At 43.9% G+C, this 16165-nt stretch overlaps 1 protein-coding gene across 1 annotated transcript in view; it reads left to right on the top strand.

Annotated features, from left to right (window-relative positions):
• The window catches only part of LOC126176762 (uncharacterized), a 212106-nt gene that overhangs the window by 147290 nt on the left and 48651 nt on the right, over positions 1 to 16165 (top strand). Inside the window, exon 8 of the mRNA XM_049923930.1 lies at positions 4504 to 4631. Coding sequence (XP_049779887.1) covers positions 4504 to 4631 — 128 coding nt within the window. The remainder of the gene's footprint in view (positions 1 to 4503; positions 4632 to 16165) is intronic.

The raw sequence follows: 16165 nt of genomic DNA, 5'->3' as shown, positions 1-16165 counted from the left end.
TTTGTTTGTTTTTCATATATTCAATTACATTAAACTGTACAGGTACATGTGACATGTGAACAAATGCACATTGGCTGAATGGTTGCACAAACCCAAATGAGGTATAGTATCCATATGTTGTCTGAGTGTCTTTGCATTCCAAATCAAATTACATTGAAAGATTTTGGTATTCTCTTTGTAAAAAATAATAATTCATATCTAGCAAGATATGGTTAAGTACAATTCACCTTCTGCAAAGAATATGACTGGCAGTAATACTTCATGGCTTGGTAACAAATGATTGATTTACGCATTTGAGCTACTTATTTGAAGTTTGGAAATAAAATATTTCTGTTACGTTTTCTGAGATTGTGTGGAAATTCTTAGTGTTTATGAATTTTAGTTAAACTTTGTTACACTTCTTATGTAAAGTAATTATTTCATGACAAAGTCTTGGATAAAAAAAGTATTAGAAGAACATCACTTCTAATTTTTATTGTTCTGAAACTTTAAAACATACTCAAATTTCATAGACAACCAGCTCTACCTGAAATCACAAAAAAAATTTGTTATCATTGTCATTAACCTGTCTGCCAAAGATTTTACTTGAAATTTCAAGTTTCACAATCTGTCTCAGTTTATGAGGCATCAAATTTTTAAGTTTTTAGTTTGTGGGCCATTCAACCAACTTTTCATTTTTTATTAACATAATCTCCTGAACTGTGGTGCTCATCAAATTCAGCAACATTTTTATGTTGTTGATAGATTTTGTGGTCTGAAGCTTAGAGAAAACCAATACTAAATACAATGCACTATTCTCACGCACTAACCACAATTGACTGGTATCAGTCAAATAGAACACAAAATTTCTACAGAAACCAGAAACCTATGTATAGTGGACAACCTCTCCCAGTCTTGGCAAAACCTGCATCTATGAAATGCATAATTCATATGTGGTGTTGAAAGCATAAACCACATGCATATGTTTGTACATGCCAAGCATCACCAGTCAGTCAATAAGCAGCACACAAGTGTCAGATGTGTTGCAGTAATGGAGGCAGACAATTCAAACACTTCCTGGAATTATGATTTCCCTTATATATTCTGGGATAACATTACACCTTTTTCATACATTTTAAAAAAATTTTGCTTTCTGCAGTGGCTGATTTATATCTTCTTTTATTTTACACACATCAAAAAAAGTTTTGCATCACCTCAGTTCTGAGAGTTCTGGAGCCAGTACAGAAAATTGGAATAGAGATCAACATAAACATCATTTCCACCCTTTTTATTGCTCATGAAAACCACACATTGCATGTTGTACTGCCATGCAGTGAGACATTCAGAGGTGGTGGTCCAGATTACTGTACACACTGGTACCTCAAATACCCAGTAGCACGTCCTTTTGCATTGATGCATGTCTGTATTCGTCATGGCATACTATCCTCATGTTCATCAAGGCACTGTTGGTCCAGATTGTCCCGCTGCTCGACAGCGATTCGGCATAGATCCCTCAAAATGGTTCGTGGGTCAAGTTGTCCATAAACAGCCCTTTTCAGTCTATCCCAGGCATGTTCAATAGGGATGATGTCTGGAGAACATGCTGGCCACTTTAGTCCAGCGATGTTGTTACCCTGAAGGAAATCATTCACAAGATGAGCATGATGGGATGTGAATTGATATCCATGAAGGTGAATGCCTCACCAATATGCTGCTGATATGGTTGCAGGATGGCATTCACTTATCGTACAGTAGTTATGGCGCCTTCCATGACCACTAGCAGCATACATCAGTCCCAAAAAATGCCACCCCAAAACAGCAGAGAACCTCCACCTTGATGCACTCACTGGACAGTGTGTCTAAGAAGTTCAGCCTGACCAAGTTGCCTCCAAACATGTCTCTGATGATTGTCTGGTTGAAGGCATATGCAATACCCATCGGTGAAGAGAATGTGATGCCAATTCTGAGTGGTCCATTTGGCATGTTGTTGGGCCCATCTGTACCACGCTGCATGGGGTCGTGGTTGCAGAGATGGGCCTCACCATGGAAGTTGGGGGTGAAGTTGCACATCATGCAGCCTATTTCACACAGTTTGAGTCATAACACAATGTCCTGTGGCTGCACATAAAGCATTCCTCAGAGCCATAATCCATAGGCAGCGGTCATCAACTGACAGAGGCTTCATCAAAAATTGTGTTTTACTTGAAATCTTGTTATATTTGGACCCACCCCCTTTTAGTTATAGTATAACCAAAAACATTCATTAATTACTCTTGTTCCTCATGATTCTAGCCCCACATATTGTGGGGAACTGTGGCAAATATCCTGGATAGACACAATAATATGCTGTGACACAGAACACTTATCATATATAACTTTTGTAGACTCTACTATGGATGAATTTGTGCTGCTTCTGCTTTGGAAATCAAACCATGTATCACCGAGAAAGTTTCTTGTAAGATAATAACCAATTCTATGATGCTTCAAAAATGAGATAAAAGAGAAGCCAGTCTTTACATTTTCATGTTGTCTGCTTATCCTTTCTTTAGTACCCACATCATTCTTGAATGCTGTAGGTATTTTGGAAAGCTATCAGAGCTAAATTACTCATTTAATATTTTAGGCAGGGGTAAGTAATGGACATTTACATTATGAGACTGGTAGTATCAAATTACCTAGCCAAACCCTTACAATAATTTCAGCTTTCATGGCACAAGGCAATACTCACAGAGTGTGAAATTTTACAAAATAAAACACACCTAACACAAAATAGCAATATTGACTAATAATTCCATCATCCTGTCAATTTTTCATTCTATCAGTATTGTATAGATCTTGCTCTTTGCAATATATCATTTACAGTTAGTTGCCTTAAAATAAATACACTCCTGGAAATTGAAATAAGAACACCGTGAATTCATTGTCCCAGGAAGGGGAAACTTTATTGACACATTCCTGGGGTCAGATACATCACATGATCACACTGACAGAACCACAGGCACATAGACACAGGCAACAGAGCATGCACAATGTTGGCACTAGTACAGTGTATATCCACCTTTTGCAGCAATGTAGGCTGCTATTCTCCCATGGAGACGATCGTAGAGATTCTGGATGTAGTCCTGTGGAACGGCTTGCCATGCCATTTCCACCTGGCGCCTCAGTTGGACCAGCGTTCGTGCTGGACATGCAGACCGCGTGAGACGACGCTTCATCCAGTCCCAAACATGCTCAATGGGGGACAGATCCGGAGATCTTGCTGGCCAGGGTAGTTGACTTACACCTTCTAGAGCACGTTGGGTGGCACGGGATACATGCGGACGTGCATTGTCCTGTTGGAACAGCAAGTTCCCTTGCCGGTCTAGGAATGGTAGAACGATGGGTTCGATGACGGTTTGGATGTACCGTGCACTATTCAGTGTCCCCTTGACGATCACCAGTGGTGTACGGCCAGTGTAGGAGATCGCTCCCCACACCATGATGCCGGGTGTTGGCCCTGTGTGCCTCGGTCGTATGCAGTCCTGATTGTGGCGCTCACCTGCACGGCGCCAAATACGCATACGACCATCATTGGCACCAAGGCAGAAGCAACTCTCATTGCTGAAGACGACACGTCTCCATTCGTCCGTCCATTCACGCCTGTCGCGACACCACTGGAGGCGGGCTGGACGGTGTTGGGGCGTGAGCGGGAGACGGCCTAACGGTGTGCGGGACCGTAGCCCAGCTTCATGGAGACGGTTGCGAATGGTCCTCGCCGATACCCCAGGAGCAACAGTGTCCCTAATTTGCTGGGAAGTGGCGGTGCAGTCCCCTACGGCACTGCATAGGATCCTACGGTCTTGGCGTGCATCCGTGCGTTGCTGCGGTCCGGTCCCAGGTCGACGGGCACGTGCACCTTCCGCCGACCACTGGCGACAACATCGATGTACTGTGGAGACCTCACGCCCCACGTGTTGAGCAATTCGGTGGTACGTCCACCCGGCCTCCCGCATGCCCACTATACACCCTCGCTCAAAGTCCGTCAACTGCACATACGGTTCACGTCCACGCTGTTGCGGCATGCTACCAGTGTTAAAGACTGCGATGGAGCTCCGTATGCCACGGCAAACTGGCTGACACTGACGGCGGCGGTGCACAAATGCTGCGCAGCTAGCGCCATTCGACGGCCAACACCGCGGTTCCTGGTGTGTCCGCTGTGCCGTGCGTGTGATCATTGCTTGTACAGCCCTCTCGCAGTGTCCGGAGCAAGTATGGTGGGTCTGACACACCGGTGTCAATGTGTTCTTTTTTTCCATTTCCAGGAGTGTATTTCACTATGCACTGTGCAAAGAAAGACTAGATTGGTATAAATTGCATAAAAGAATGAAAAAGAATACTTTATTTGTTCTTTGATTTGAACTAAATAATTGGTTCTAAAAGTGTAATAACATTGTTTAGTCACTTCTATATTGGAACCTCTATATTGGAACCTGTGCCATAACTACTTGATAGAGAAGCCAAGTGTTAACAGAATATTGCTTGCAGGTTGGAAACTGGCTACGTATATACACCGGAAGGTGATGTTCATCCAGTTGAATGGTGTGACCTGAAACTATATCAGCATGGGGAATGTGGGACTCCACCTGTGGACCATGCATTTTCATTTAAAGCAGGTAATAATTTGATGTTAATGAATTATTTCAAACTAGTAGCAACATGTATGGCTCATAAATTTTGAACTATTGAATAATCTTTCTTTCTAAAAGACAACTGCATTCACTCTCAATGGACAGCTGTAGTTGGCATAGTGTTAACTCATTTGTTAAGTAAAATGGAAATGATCCATTGAATAAAATATACAGTAATGATCTGACAGGAGAGAGGAATATGAATATGAACATAGAGTATGGGCAAATACTGTATTATGCCCTATGTTCCAGAGACAACTTGAAGGATCAAAAAATCTTTCAAACGCTATAGGAAACTTTGCAAAATAAACAACTACTTTTCTGCTTCTTAGTTTTTGAGTCAAATTTATCTTTAAATTAGTATGAGTAGAAGTAGAATACTTTATTATGATTAACAGTGCTTAGTAATTATGCTGTTTAAATTGATGATGGAAAGTATTTTATGATATCAAAAAATGATTATAGGGAAGACAACCCTCCACTCAGCTTTAAGAAAAAGTTAGGTATGCACATAAAAAAGAATAATAGTAACTTAGGTTTGATACTTATCACTACCAGTCTCTTCCTTCTAGTATATCTGTGCTGTAATCATATAATTCCCAACTAAACAAGTTTATGATGTATGCTTTTAGTACATTGGCAAGTAATATGCTATTTAATCTTGAGTCATTAAAAGGGAGACTACTTCTTAATTTTGGATTTATTGATCTCATAATGTATATGATGTGAATCACTTGATCGAAGTACGAATTGCAGACAGGTGCAACAAAAAGACTATCAAACAAGCTACATTTTGGCCAAAAAGACCTCCTTCCAAATTAGACACACCCAAATGCATCTCACACATATATTACCACAGTTTCTGGCTGCCGAGGCCAGACTGTGAGCATCTGCACAGGATGGCAGAAGCAACCTGGATGGGGGCAGGATGGGGGTGGGATAGCTGGGCAGAGTTGGAGGATGGTAAAGTGCTGCTTTTGGGAGCATACAGGGATGAGGTGGAGAGAGGGTGGACCAGCTAGTGCAGTCAGGAAGTTATATGGACGGCAGCTGGGGGGAGGGGATGGGGGCGGTGGAAAAGGTGAGAATTAAAAATTCTGTGGATGTATTAGTGGAACAGAAGGCTGTGTAGTGGGGGAGTGAGAACATGGAAGGGAATAGGTGGGTGAAGAACAATAACTAATGAAAGTTGTGGCCCAGAGGGTCATAAAAACTGTAGAACATATCACAGGGAGACTTCCCACCTGTATAATTCAGGAAAGCTGCTTTTGGCAAGAAGGATGCTGATGTCACAGCCTGTTAAGCACTCATTAAAATGAAGAACATTATGTTGGGCGACGCGCTCAGTAACTGGGTAGTCCAAATGTTTCTTGGTCACAGTTTGTTGGTGGCCATTCATGTGAACGGACAGCTTGTTGGTTGTCATGCCCACATAGAATGTAGCACAGTGACTGCACCTTAGCTTATAGAAGACATGACTGGCTTCACAGGTAGCCCTGCCTTTGATGGGGTAGGTGACTGGACAGGAGTAGGTGATGGTGGGAGGATGTATGGGACACGTCTTGCATCTAGGTCGATTACAGGGATGTGAGCCATGAGGCAAGGGTTTGGAAGCAGGGGTTGTGTAGGGTTGGGCAAGGATATTGTGTAGGTTCACTTGGTGCTGGAATACCAATGTGAGGAGGTGGCAAGAGTAGTGGGTATGACATTCCTCATGGCATACAGAATCTAGAATCTAAATAGACCTGAAACACAGTTATGAGCCTTTCCTCCAAAAGCCTTAGCTCCACAGAAGTATCAGTCCATTCCAAAGGCCTCACCTTTTGCTCCACTTCTAAATTCAATCATGCACGACTTGTTAAAGACCTTCTCTTCTTCATCCAGTCCCTGCAGTGTAACCCTTTTTCACCACCAACCCTGACACTCACACTCCACCAAAGAAACCTGCCTGACTCAATTCACTCCTGCATCCAACCATCATCCACCCCCACTGCCCCAAAATCACCCTCTGTTTTTTTAACCTTGAACCTTGCCTCATCATCACTCCCAAAAATCTCTCAAAATGGAAGTTAACCTAATATCTGCAGAAAGAACTGTAATTCACCATCTAAAAACTGACCACAATCTTGTAATCCTACCAGCTGACAGAGGCTCTACCACGATTGTGTTGAACCAAAAAGATTACCCAGCATAAGGACTCCACTAGCTGTCAGACTCGTCCTACAAACTCAGCCACATTGAGCTCATTCCAGAAATCCAGCAGGATCTCCAGTCTCTCCCCAAATCCTTAGACCCATCCCAGAATCTCTCCCCAGAGTCTATCTCTCTCCTCACCCCTACCACTCCCCACACTCTATCCTTCTATATGCTTCCTGAAGTTCATAAATCCAACCAGTCAGGACACCCAATTATGGTCAGTTACTATGATCCCACTGAGAGAATCTCTAGTTTCACAGACCTACACCTTCAGCCTATTACCTGCAACCTGCCCTCCTATATAAAAGATACTGATCATTTCCTCCTCTGACTCTTCACAGTTCCTGTTCCTTTATTACGTGGTAGCCTGCTTGTCACTATTGATGCCAACTCCCTTTACACTAACATCCCTAGTGCCCATGGCCTTTGGTGCTATTGAATACTACCTTCCCCAATGCCCAATGGATTTCAAACCTACAACCTCCTTCCTGGTCACCATGACCAACTATATCCTCATCACAATTATTTATCCTTTGATAAGATCACCTACAAACAAATCCAAGGTATTGCAGCAGGCACCCGTATGGCATCATCTTAGTCCAAGGTATTCATGGACCACCTAGAGGAATCCTTTCTAACCACCCAGAATCCCAAATGCCTCACCTGGTTCAGATTCACTGATGGCATCTTCATGATCTGGATCAAGCTTGAGGACACACTGTCCATATTCTTCCAGAACCTCAACATCATCTCCCCCATTTGCTTCACCTAGTCCTCCTCAACCCAACAAGCCACATCCCTCGATGGTGACCTCCAGCTCAAAGGTGGTTACATCAGTACTTCCATTCAGATCAAACCTACCAACCACCACCAATATCTCTGCTTTAACAGCTGCCACCCATTCCATATCAAAGAAGTACCTTCCATACAGCATAGCTACCTAGGGTCTTCGCATCTGCAGTGATGAGCAGTCCCTCTTGAAATATACCAAGCACCTCACTGAGGTCTTCACAGACCATAATTACCCTCACAACCTTGTACAGAAACAGAACTCCCATCACCACTCACCTCCCAAAATCCCATCATCTGGCCACAGAGGAGTATTCCCCTCGTGATTCAGTACTGCTCAGCTCTGGAGCAACTGAATTACACTCTCCACCAGGGTTTCAACTACCTCTCATCATGCTCTGAAATGAGGAATGTCCTACCCACTATCCTTCCCACCCCCCTCACAGTGGTATTCCACCACGCACCGAACCTACACAATATCCTTGTCCATCCTACACAACCCCTGCTCCCAACCACTTGCCTCGTGGCTCACATCCCCGTAATAGACCTAGATGCAAGACCTGTCCTATATGTCCTTCCACCACCACCACCACCACCACCACCACCACCACCACCACGTACTCCTGTCCGGTCACAAGCATCACCTATCCCATCAAAGCCAGGGCTACATGTGAACCCAGTCACACACAGCACAGTGGTTGCAACTTTTTAAACAGAGCCATGCATAACCCAAGTACCTAAAATATGAGTAACCACTGGCAAAGGCACAACAGGTTTGCTCATATAGACTGCTGTGGCGTGCCTTGAGATCTGCATTCGGTAGTGTTCACTGTACTACAAATTCATCTTACCTCATACGAACTGGGCAGCCAATTAGCTTGCCTAAATATGCATAATGTTATATTACCAACAGCAACTTTTCTGAATTGCACAGGTGGAAACTATTCCTGCAGTATATCCTATGTTCCTGTAACCCTCTGGCATCAACCTTTGTTAGTCATTGTCCTTCACCACCTATATTCTTCCCTGTTCTCACTCCAGCACTGCACAGCCCTCTGTTCCACCTACACATTCCCAGTCCTTTTACTTATCTTTTTTTTCTGTTGCTGCTCCCCCTGCCCCCCCCCCCCCCCCCTCTATCTGCTCCTCCTGGCTGTATCTAGCTGCCCTACCCTCTCTCCACCTCATCCCTCAATGCTCCCTTAAGCAGCACTTTATCACCCTCCACCCCTATCCCGCTATCCCCCTCCCCCATCTTCCCAATACCAACATTGCTCCTCCCATCATGTGCAGCTGCTTGCAGTCTGACCTTGACAGCCAGAGATGGTGATCATGGGAGTGTGAGCACTGTGTGTGTGTGTGTGTGTGTGTGTGTGTGTGTGTGTGTGTGTGGAGGGGGGGGGGGTCTTTTTCTTTTCCTTTGGGAGAAGGCCTTTTTGGCCAAAAACTAACTCTATCCTAATAATAATACAGTTTTATTATATAAAACTGATGCTAATACTAAGTTACAACTTGCCAAAATTATCATTTCTTCCTCCATGAATTCTTGTACTGAAAAGTAGCATTTCTCTTCATTGCAGCAGGCTTATTTTTAGATAATCTGCCTTCATATTATGTAAGCTTTAGTCTATTAAATGATTATATTTTTTCATCCTTGTATGCTATAGAATCTGTGCACACAATGTCAACTGGTATGTGATAATCATAAAACTTTCTCTCTCTCTGAAAACTATACCACACCTATTGACAGACTGGTAGAGACTGCGATATGCTATATTTAGATACAGCACTTGCGTCAGCATAGTTTTTCTGATGTTTGCATTGCAATTGTGAAACTGTTTAATTTATCTGATAGGGAGTTAATATGTTTCTTCCAATATAACTTTTTGTTTGCCTTTAGTCCAACGAATTGGATCGTAACTTCTTCCATAAGTTGACTGTTAAGATGTATTATAAGCTCTACACACATTTGTTCTATGGACATAGAATTAAAATCATCTTAGTTGTACTTCACATTTCATATAATACATTTCAGATACTACCATTGTATTTAATATTATACAGGGGGGGGGGAAAAAAAACCGTTATGTCTAGACTGACTATTAAAGGAAGAAAGGAATGTGGAGTCAAACATCCCATCAACATCAATGCCATTATGGAATTGTAGTACCTCCATTCACATCAAACCTACCAACTACCAACAATAATTTCACTTTGACCACTGCCACTTATTCCATACAAAGAAGTCACTTCCATAAAGCCTAGCTATCTGTGGTCGCTGCATCTATAGTGCTGAGCAGCCCCTCTCCAAATATGCTGAGGGTTTCACTGAGGCCCTGACAGACCAAAATAACTTTACCACCCTTGTCTAGAAATATATTTTCCATGCCTTGTCCTACCACCTCTTACATACCCATCTCAGGCCTCAAAGGAGCACCCCTCTCATAACTCAGCACCACCCAAGACTGGAACAACTGAATCACACTCTCCATCAGGCCTTTGACTACCTCTCATCACGCTCCAAAATGAGAAATATCCTCCCCACCCTCCCACAGTGGTGTTCTACCACCCACAAGACCTATACAATACCCTTACCTGTTCTTATTCCATCTCTCCTCCTAACCCGTTGCCTCACGCCTCGTATCCCTGCAGTAGACCTCGAAGCAAGGCCTGCCCCATACATCCTCCCACTATCACCTACAACATTCCTGTCTCAGACATCTCTTACCCCATCAAAGGGAGGGCTACCTATGAAAGCAGCTATTTGATTCACAAAGTGAACTTCAACCAGTGTGCCACTTTCTAGATGGACATGAAAACTAACAAGCCATCTTTCGCATGCCACCACCAAACTATGGCCAAAAACAGCTGAACCATCCATTTGCTGAATATGCTGCCCAACACAATGTGCTTCACTTTGATGACTGCTTCACAGCCTATGCCTTCTGGATTCTTACTACCACCACCAGCTTTTCTGAATTGCACAGATGGGAACTCTCCCTATAACATACCCTTTGTTTCTGTAACCCACCCTGGCCTCAACATTTGCTAGTCCCTCTCCCCCACCCACCTAACCCCTTCCCTGCTCTCACTCCAGCACTACACACTCCTATCCCACCATTGCTCCCATCAGTCTTTTACCCTTCACTGTTTCTCTCCTCTCCCTCCCTCCATCCATTCCCAAGGACAGATCACAACACTGCACCTAGTAGCCCCATCCTGTCCCCACCATGTCCCTGCACACTCACACATGCATCACAGCACCTTCCCCCATCCCTACCCTGCTATCCCTTTCCCTCTTCACCTCATGCCTCATCCTTACCCACACCATGCACCCCAGCAGATTGCTATTCGTGTCAGATGCAGAAACTGTTGAAATCAGGCTCCTGTGACCAGAGACAGTAATATGTTTGAAAGTTGTACTTGTGTGAGTGGAAGATGGACCTTGTCCAAAAGTTTCATATTTTAGCAGTCATTTTCATTATACCTGTCTGTAACTCCATGTCTCCTCTATGTGGTGAGTAGCAGTCTATCCTTTCCATGTTGTTTTTAAACTGGTTGTGGCCTTAGATTATGATAGAATATCTTTGTCATTAGTCAACACCCACTGAAATAGTCATAATCAGTTTTACATTACAAATTGTACTGATCATCAGAAGTTAGATTTAAAATATGGATGAGTTTACCAAGTAAATGTATGCATTTAATGGATACAACAGTAGATCTTACAAAAACTAAAGTACTTCTACACCATGAACACTGATATATCTACTGAAGATTCCCCTACAACATATACCATTTCTCAGTTTACATTATTTGCAAATGCCTTTCAAACTTCTCTCTCACAGACAATGGCAGTTTGTTGTAAGCTTCAAGCCAGTATAGTTGTAGTTGTTTTGACATTTGTACTCAGTCTGGTGCACTCTATGTTTAGGTTCTTTTCATTTCTGGTATCATGATTATGGGTAGTGCTTCTTTGGGGTAAGCTCTGTGAGTGATTTTTTTTTAATTGCAAGAAAGTGGGCTTTAATATATTAACTTAGCTGAAAAATAGCCAACATGATTCCCAACTTGTATTATCCCTGATTGTCCTGGTGCTTTCTTTTCCCACACGAGCACTGTCTATGTACTAGGTGAGTTGCTCTAAATAATATTTCCATACACCAAAACCCCTGGGTTCCACTGTCACACACAATACAGCATGTACTGTGGGCTGTTGCCTATCCAGGCTGGACAATAACTCCATGGGAGTTGTCAGCTTAATATCCAACAGCCACTATGGTAACATGAAGTGCCAGCTTTGCTGCTAGAGGTGTGAGAATTTGTACTGCCATTGGTGGTATTGTTTCTTCTCCCACTAGTCACTATGCCCACTGATTGTCACAGCAGTATTCTATTGCCAGGCTGCTATAAAGTACACTGCTTTGCCAACCAGAGCCAGTTCACATCTGGCACTGAACTGTCAGTCCCTCAATTCAAGTTCCTTTGCACCAGTGCAGTCCTCCACTTGAAGTCACACCTGAGTCTTCCTCCACATCTTATCCAAGTTCTCCATCCCAGCCAACAATGTCTTCACTCCAAGTCATATCCAAGTCTTCACTCCAAGTCGTATTCAAGTCTTCACTCTGCACCACATCCAATTTCTCCATACTGGCTGATGATGCCTTCACTCTCAGCCACATACAGAATTTTCACTCCACTTCTTGTTCAAGTTCTCCACACTGGGCTCAGTTTCGTGCACACACGGGGCCCATCTCTATGCAGCTCACTGCCACTCCCAGATGAAGCTGGCCATACTGCAGCCCATTCAGTGTAGCTCATCTCTTCATGTTGTCCACAACAGGCACACTACATCCTGCCAGCTATAGGCTTTGCCTCACCAACACCTCTCTTCAGGACTGTCCTTGAGCCCTAACATTCTCCATCAATATAGCTTTGCCAACATTGCCATTGTCAGGACTCTGCCAGTTCTACGAGGGTTGACTGAAAAGTAATGCTTCCACCTTCGTAACTCTTCAACAGTTGGCAGCATTGATATGTGGCAGGTACTGGCTTGTTCCGAAGCGTCTTCTCCATGGCTCCAGTTGGCGGGAAGCCTTAGTATTGAACGGTTGTGTTGTTACAGTGTAAAGTGTGGAAACCTGTGCAGATGGTCAGTCAATGCGATTTAAGCAATGTGCAGTAATTGAAATCTTGACAGCAGAAGGTGTCACCCAAAAGGAGATTCATCAGAGAATGAAAGCAGTTTATGGTGACTGTGTTGATGTGAGTTCTGTGTGTCATTGGGTGAGTATGTTTAAAGATGTTGAGGCAGGACCATCTGACCTGCATGACAAACAAAGAGTTGGATGTTCTATGACAGCAACCACCGAGTTTCATGAGCAAAATGTTGACAGATTGATTCAGGGATGATCATCGTATCACTCAAGAGAGGAATTGCAAGCACAATCGGCATTTCACAAGAATGTGTGGGTCATATTATTGCTTTGCTTGTCTATCGGAAGATCTATGCACAATAGGTACCCCGGATGCTGACCCCTGAAATGAAAGTGCACACACCTGAAACTTGCCAGGAACTCCTCTCGCTTTATAAGAATGAAGGTGACACCTTTCCCCATTCAATTGTGATAGGAGACGAAACGCGGGTACACTATTATGACCCAGAGACCATACATCAGTCTATGGAATATTGACACAAAGACTCGCGCCAGAGAAAGAAATTCAAGACACAGCCCTCAGCTGGAAAAATCATTGCCACAGTGTACTGAGATGCAGATAGTGTTATCCATGTTGATTTCCTTGATTGTGGAACAACAATAAATTCAGAGCTCTACATCACAATGCTGCAGACTCTGAAACAATGGCTAACAAGGGTCCGAAAGGGAAAGGAAAGTGTTTTGTTGCAGCATGACAATGTCAAACCACACACTTCACGTGACACCACAGCAGAACTTCAGAGACTGAATCTCACCACCATACTGAATCCTCCATACAGTCCAGATTTAGCACCATCTGACTTCCATCTGATCCCAATAATGAAAGACAATCTGTGGGGACATCATTATTCTTCTGATGAAGAAATTAAGAGAACTGTGGGACTGTGGTTCCAGAAACATAGTGTCGACCTCTTCCGTGGCAGCTTCAGAAAAATTGTTCATCATTGCCAGAAATGTATCCAATTGGCTGGTGATTATGTTGAAAAGTGAATGTTGGCAATTAAAGATCACAGTCTAAGGATTATTTCCGCATTTGATTTATTAAAATATTCCCATCCAAACCCAATTAACAAAGGTGGAGGCATTACTTCCCATTCAACCCTCATATGTCAGTGATTATCAGGGGGGTGGAAACAAGTAGTGTCGTAGCAAGTCTGAATTACTGTTTTGTTGTATTCCATTATTAAGAGTAAATGATGTTCTTCTGTTCTTGCTACCTGGGGCATGTTAAATGGTGTCGCTCTCACAGCCACAACATAAAACTAGGTGACAAGGAGTGGATTTCATCCCACCAATGCCTGTCAGACTTTTCTATACTTTGTGCATGTTTGTCCATTGTAGCTACCCACCTCTGTATGCTACTTAGGATGGCTGCAAAAAAATTTTTCTCTCTCACCTCATACATTTTGGCTTCATCACATTTAGCTGTATCAGCACAGTTGGTGCTGCTACAGCACATACAATGAAACACCAAACTTCTACACAACCTAAGCTGCCTGCCACTTCCCACCATGTGTGAAACCATCACTGTTGCTCCTAGCCAACCCCATCAGCACCCTGCTGATATCCACGAACACATCAACTGCTAGCTAATTTTGTTGGTTCTCCGCTGACATCCCACTGGTGCATCATTCCCAGCCAAGCCCATCAACACCCTGATGAGGTCCCACCATATATCAACAGCTGACTGAGCCCATTGTTTCTCCACTGATGTCCAACCATTCCATCGGTTCCAGCCAGGCCCATCTATACATTGCTAACATCCCAACAAAGCATCAAAAATTGACCGAGTTAGTTGGCTGTCTGCTGAAGTCACACAGATTTGTCACATTCAGCTGAGCTGGTCAGCACCCTATCGATGTGCCACAAGCATTTTGATATCCGGCCAAACCCATTGCTTGCCTCCCAATGTCCCACAGACCCATCACTTGTTTGACTGAGTTCATTGCTTCCCTGCTGATGTCACATTGGCCTGTTGCTCATCTGACCAAATCCATAACTTCCCTGCCAACATGCCACAAATTTGTCACCTTCCAATCAAGCCTGTCACCATCCTACTAGCATCACACCAGTCTATCACCTGCTGCTACTGATTCCTTCACAGTGACTCTTGTCACTGCACTAACATCTGGTTGAGCATCTGCTACTGCTGGGTTCCAAGAAGTTGATGGCTGCTGGCGCCACTGCCACCAGCCCTCTTGATGCCAATGTCGTGTTTCCTGCATCATTTCCTCCTGCCTTAGAGCCCTTGATCAAGCTATCACTTGTATTCCCTGTCCCTTCTACTGTCCTTTTCCTCTTGTGCATGGTGGGGTGTTCACAGAAATTCTAACACAAAACACTGGTCTGCACCTGATCTTGTGACTGTCACCAACTCCCACAGCCAGCTAATCTTTCCTTGACAATGGCTTTGCCTGGATGTGGTTTTTCAGGTCCCCATCACAGTGGCCTTTGCTATTGGCTACACCAGTGCCACACTGGATACCTTGCCAACATATCGGCACTGTCACATCTTGTAGAACCTATGCCTTCCACCACCAGCTTGCCACTCTCAGAGCGCCTCCTCCTGGCAGCAGATGATTCATGTCTGAGGCAGCTCTGGGATCCACTGTTATACAACACAGCTGTATAATGTGGGCTGCTGCCTCTCCAGGCCCCTGGTGATACCATCAGCTTCACCACTAAAGGTACGAGAGATGCTGCACTTAATACTGCCATCGTGGGCACCAGTTGTATGCCCACTGATAGTCACACCAGTACCGTACCACTGGGTGGCTGTAAAGGACATTGCTCAGTTGGCAAGAGCCAGTTATCATCGGGAGTCACTCCAGGCTGATGTTGACCACTATTGCAGTTCCCTCGATTGGAGCTCCCTTCACCTTATTGCAGTCCTTTGCTCAGAGTCACATCCGAGTCTTCATATGCACCTTAATTGAATTCTCCTTACCATCTGCCAACACCTTTGCTCTAAGCTGAATTCTGAGTATTTGCCCCATCTTGTATGAGTTCTCCAAATTGAGTGTGATGTGGGCCATCAGTGGACAACTCTTCATCACTCACTGACTACACCACCCGCATCCACATTCCATCTGATCGAGCCCATCTCCCTGCATATCATCTGCAGCAGCCATGCTACCTCTGACTAGCTACGAGTTTCAGCTTGCAGGAACCTCTCTCCTTGAGCCCAGCCACTCTTCTCTGATATGGCCATTCTGACATTGCCTTGTCAGTACTCTTCCACTGTTACATCAGTGACTATCAATGGAGTGTAACCAAGCAGTGTTGTTTCAAATCTGGATGACTGTTTTGTGTTCAGTT

This window comes from Schistocerca cancellata, chromosome 3 (assembly GCF_023864275.1).
Source record: "Schistocerca cancellata isolate TAMUIC-IGC-003103 chromosome 3, iqSchCanc2.1, whole genome shotgun sequence".
NCBI classification, from domain to species: Eukaryota; Metazoa; Arthropoda; class Insecta; order Orthoptera; family Acrididae; genus Schistocerca; species Schistocerca cancellata.
This window is presented reverse-complemented; position numbering and strand designations above follow the sequence as displayed.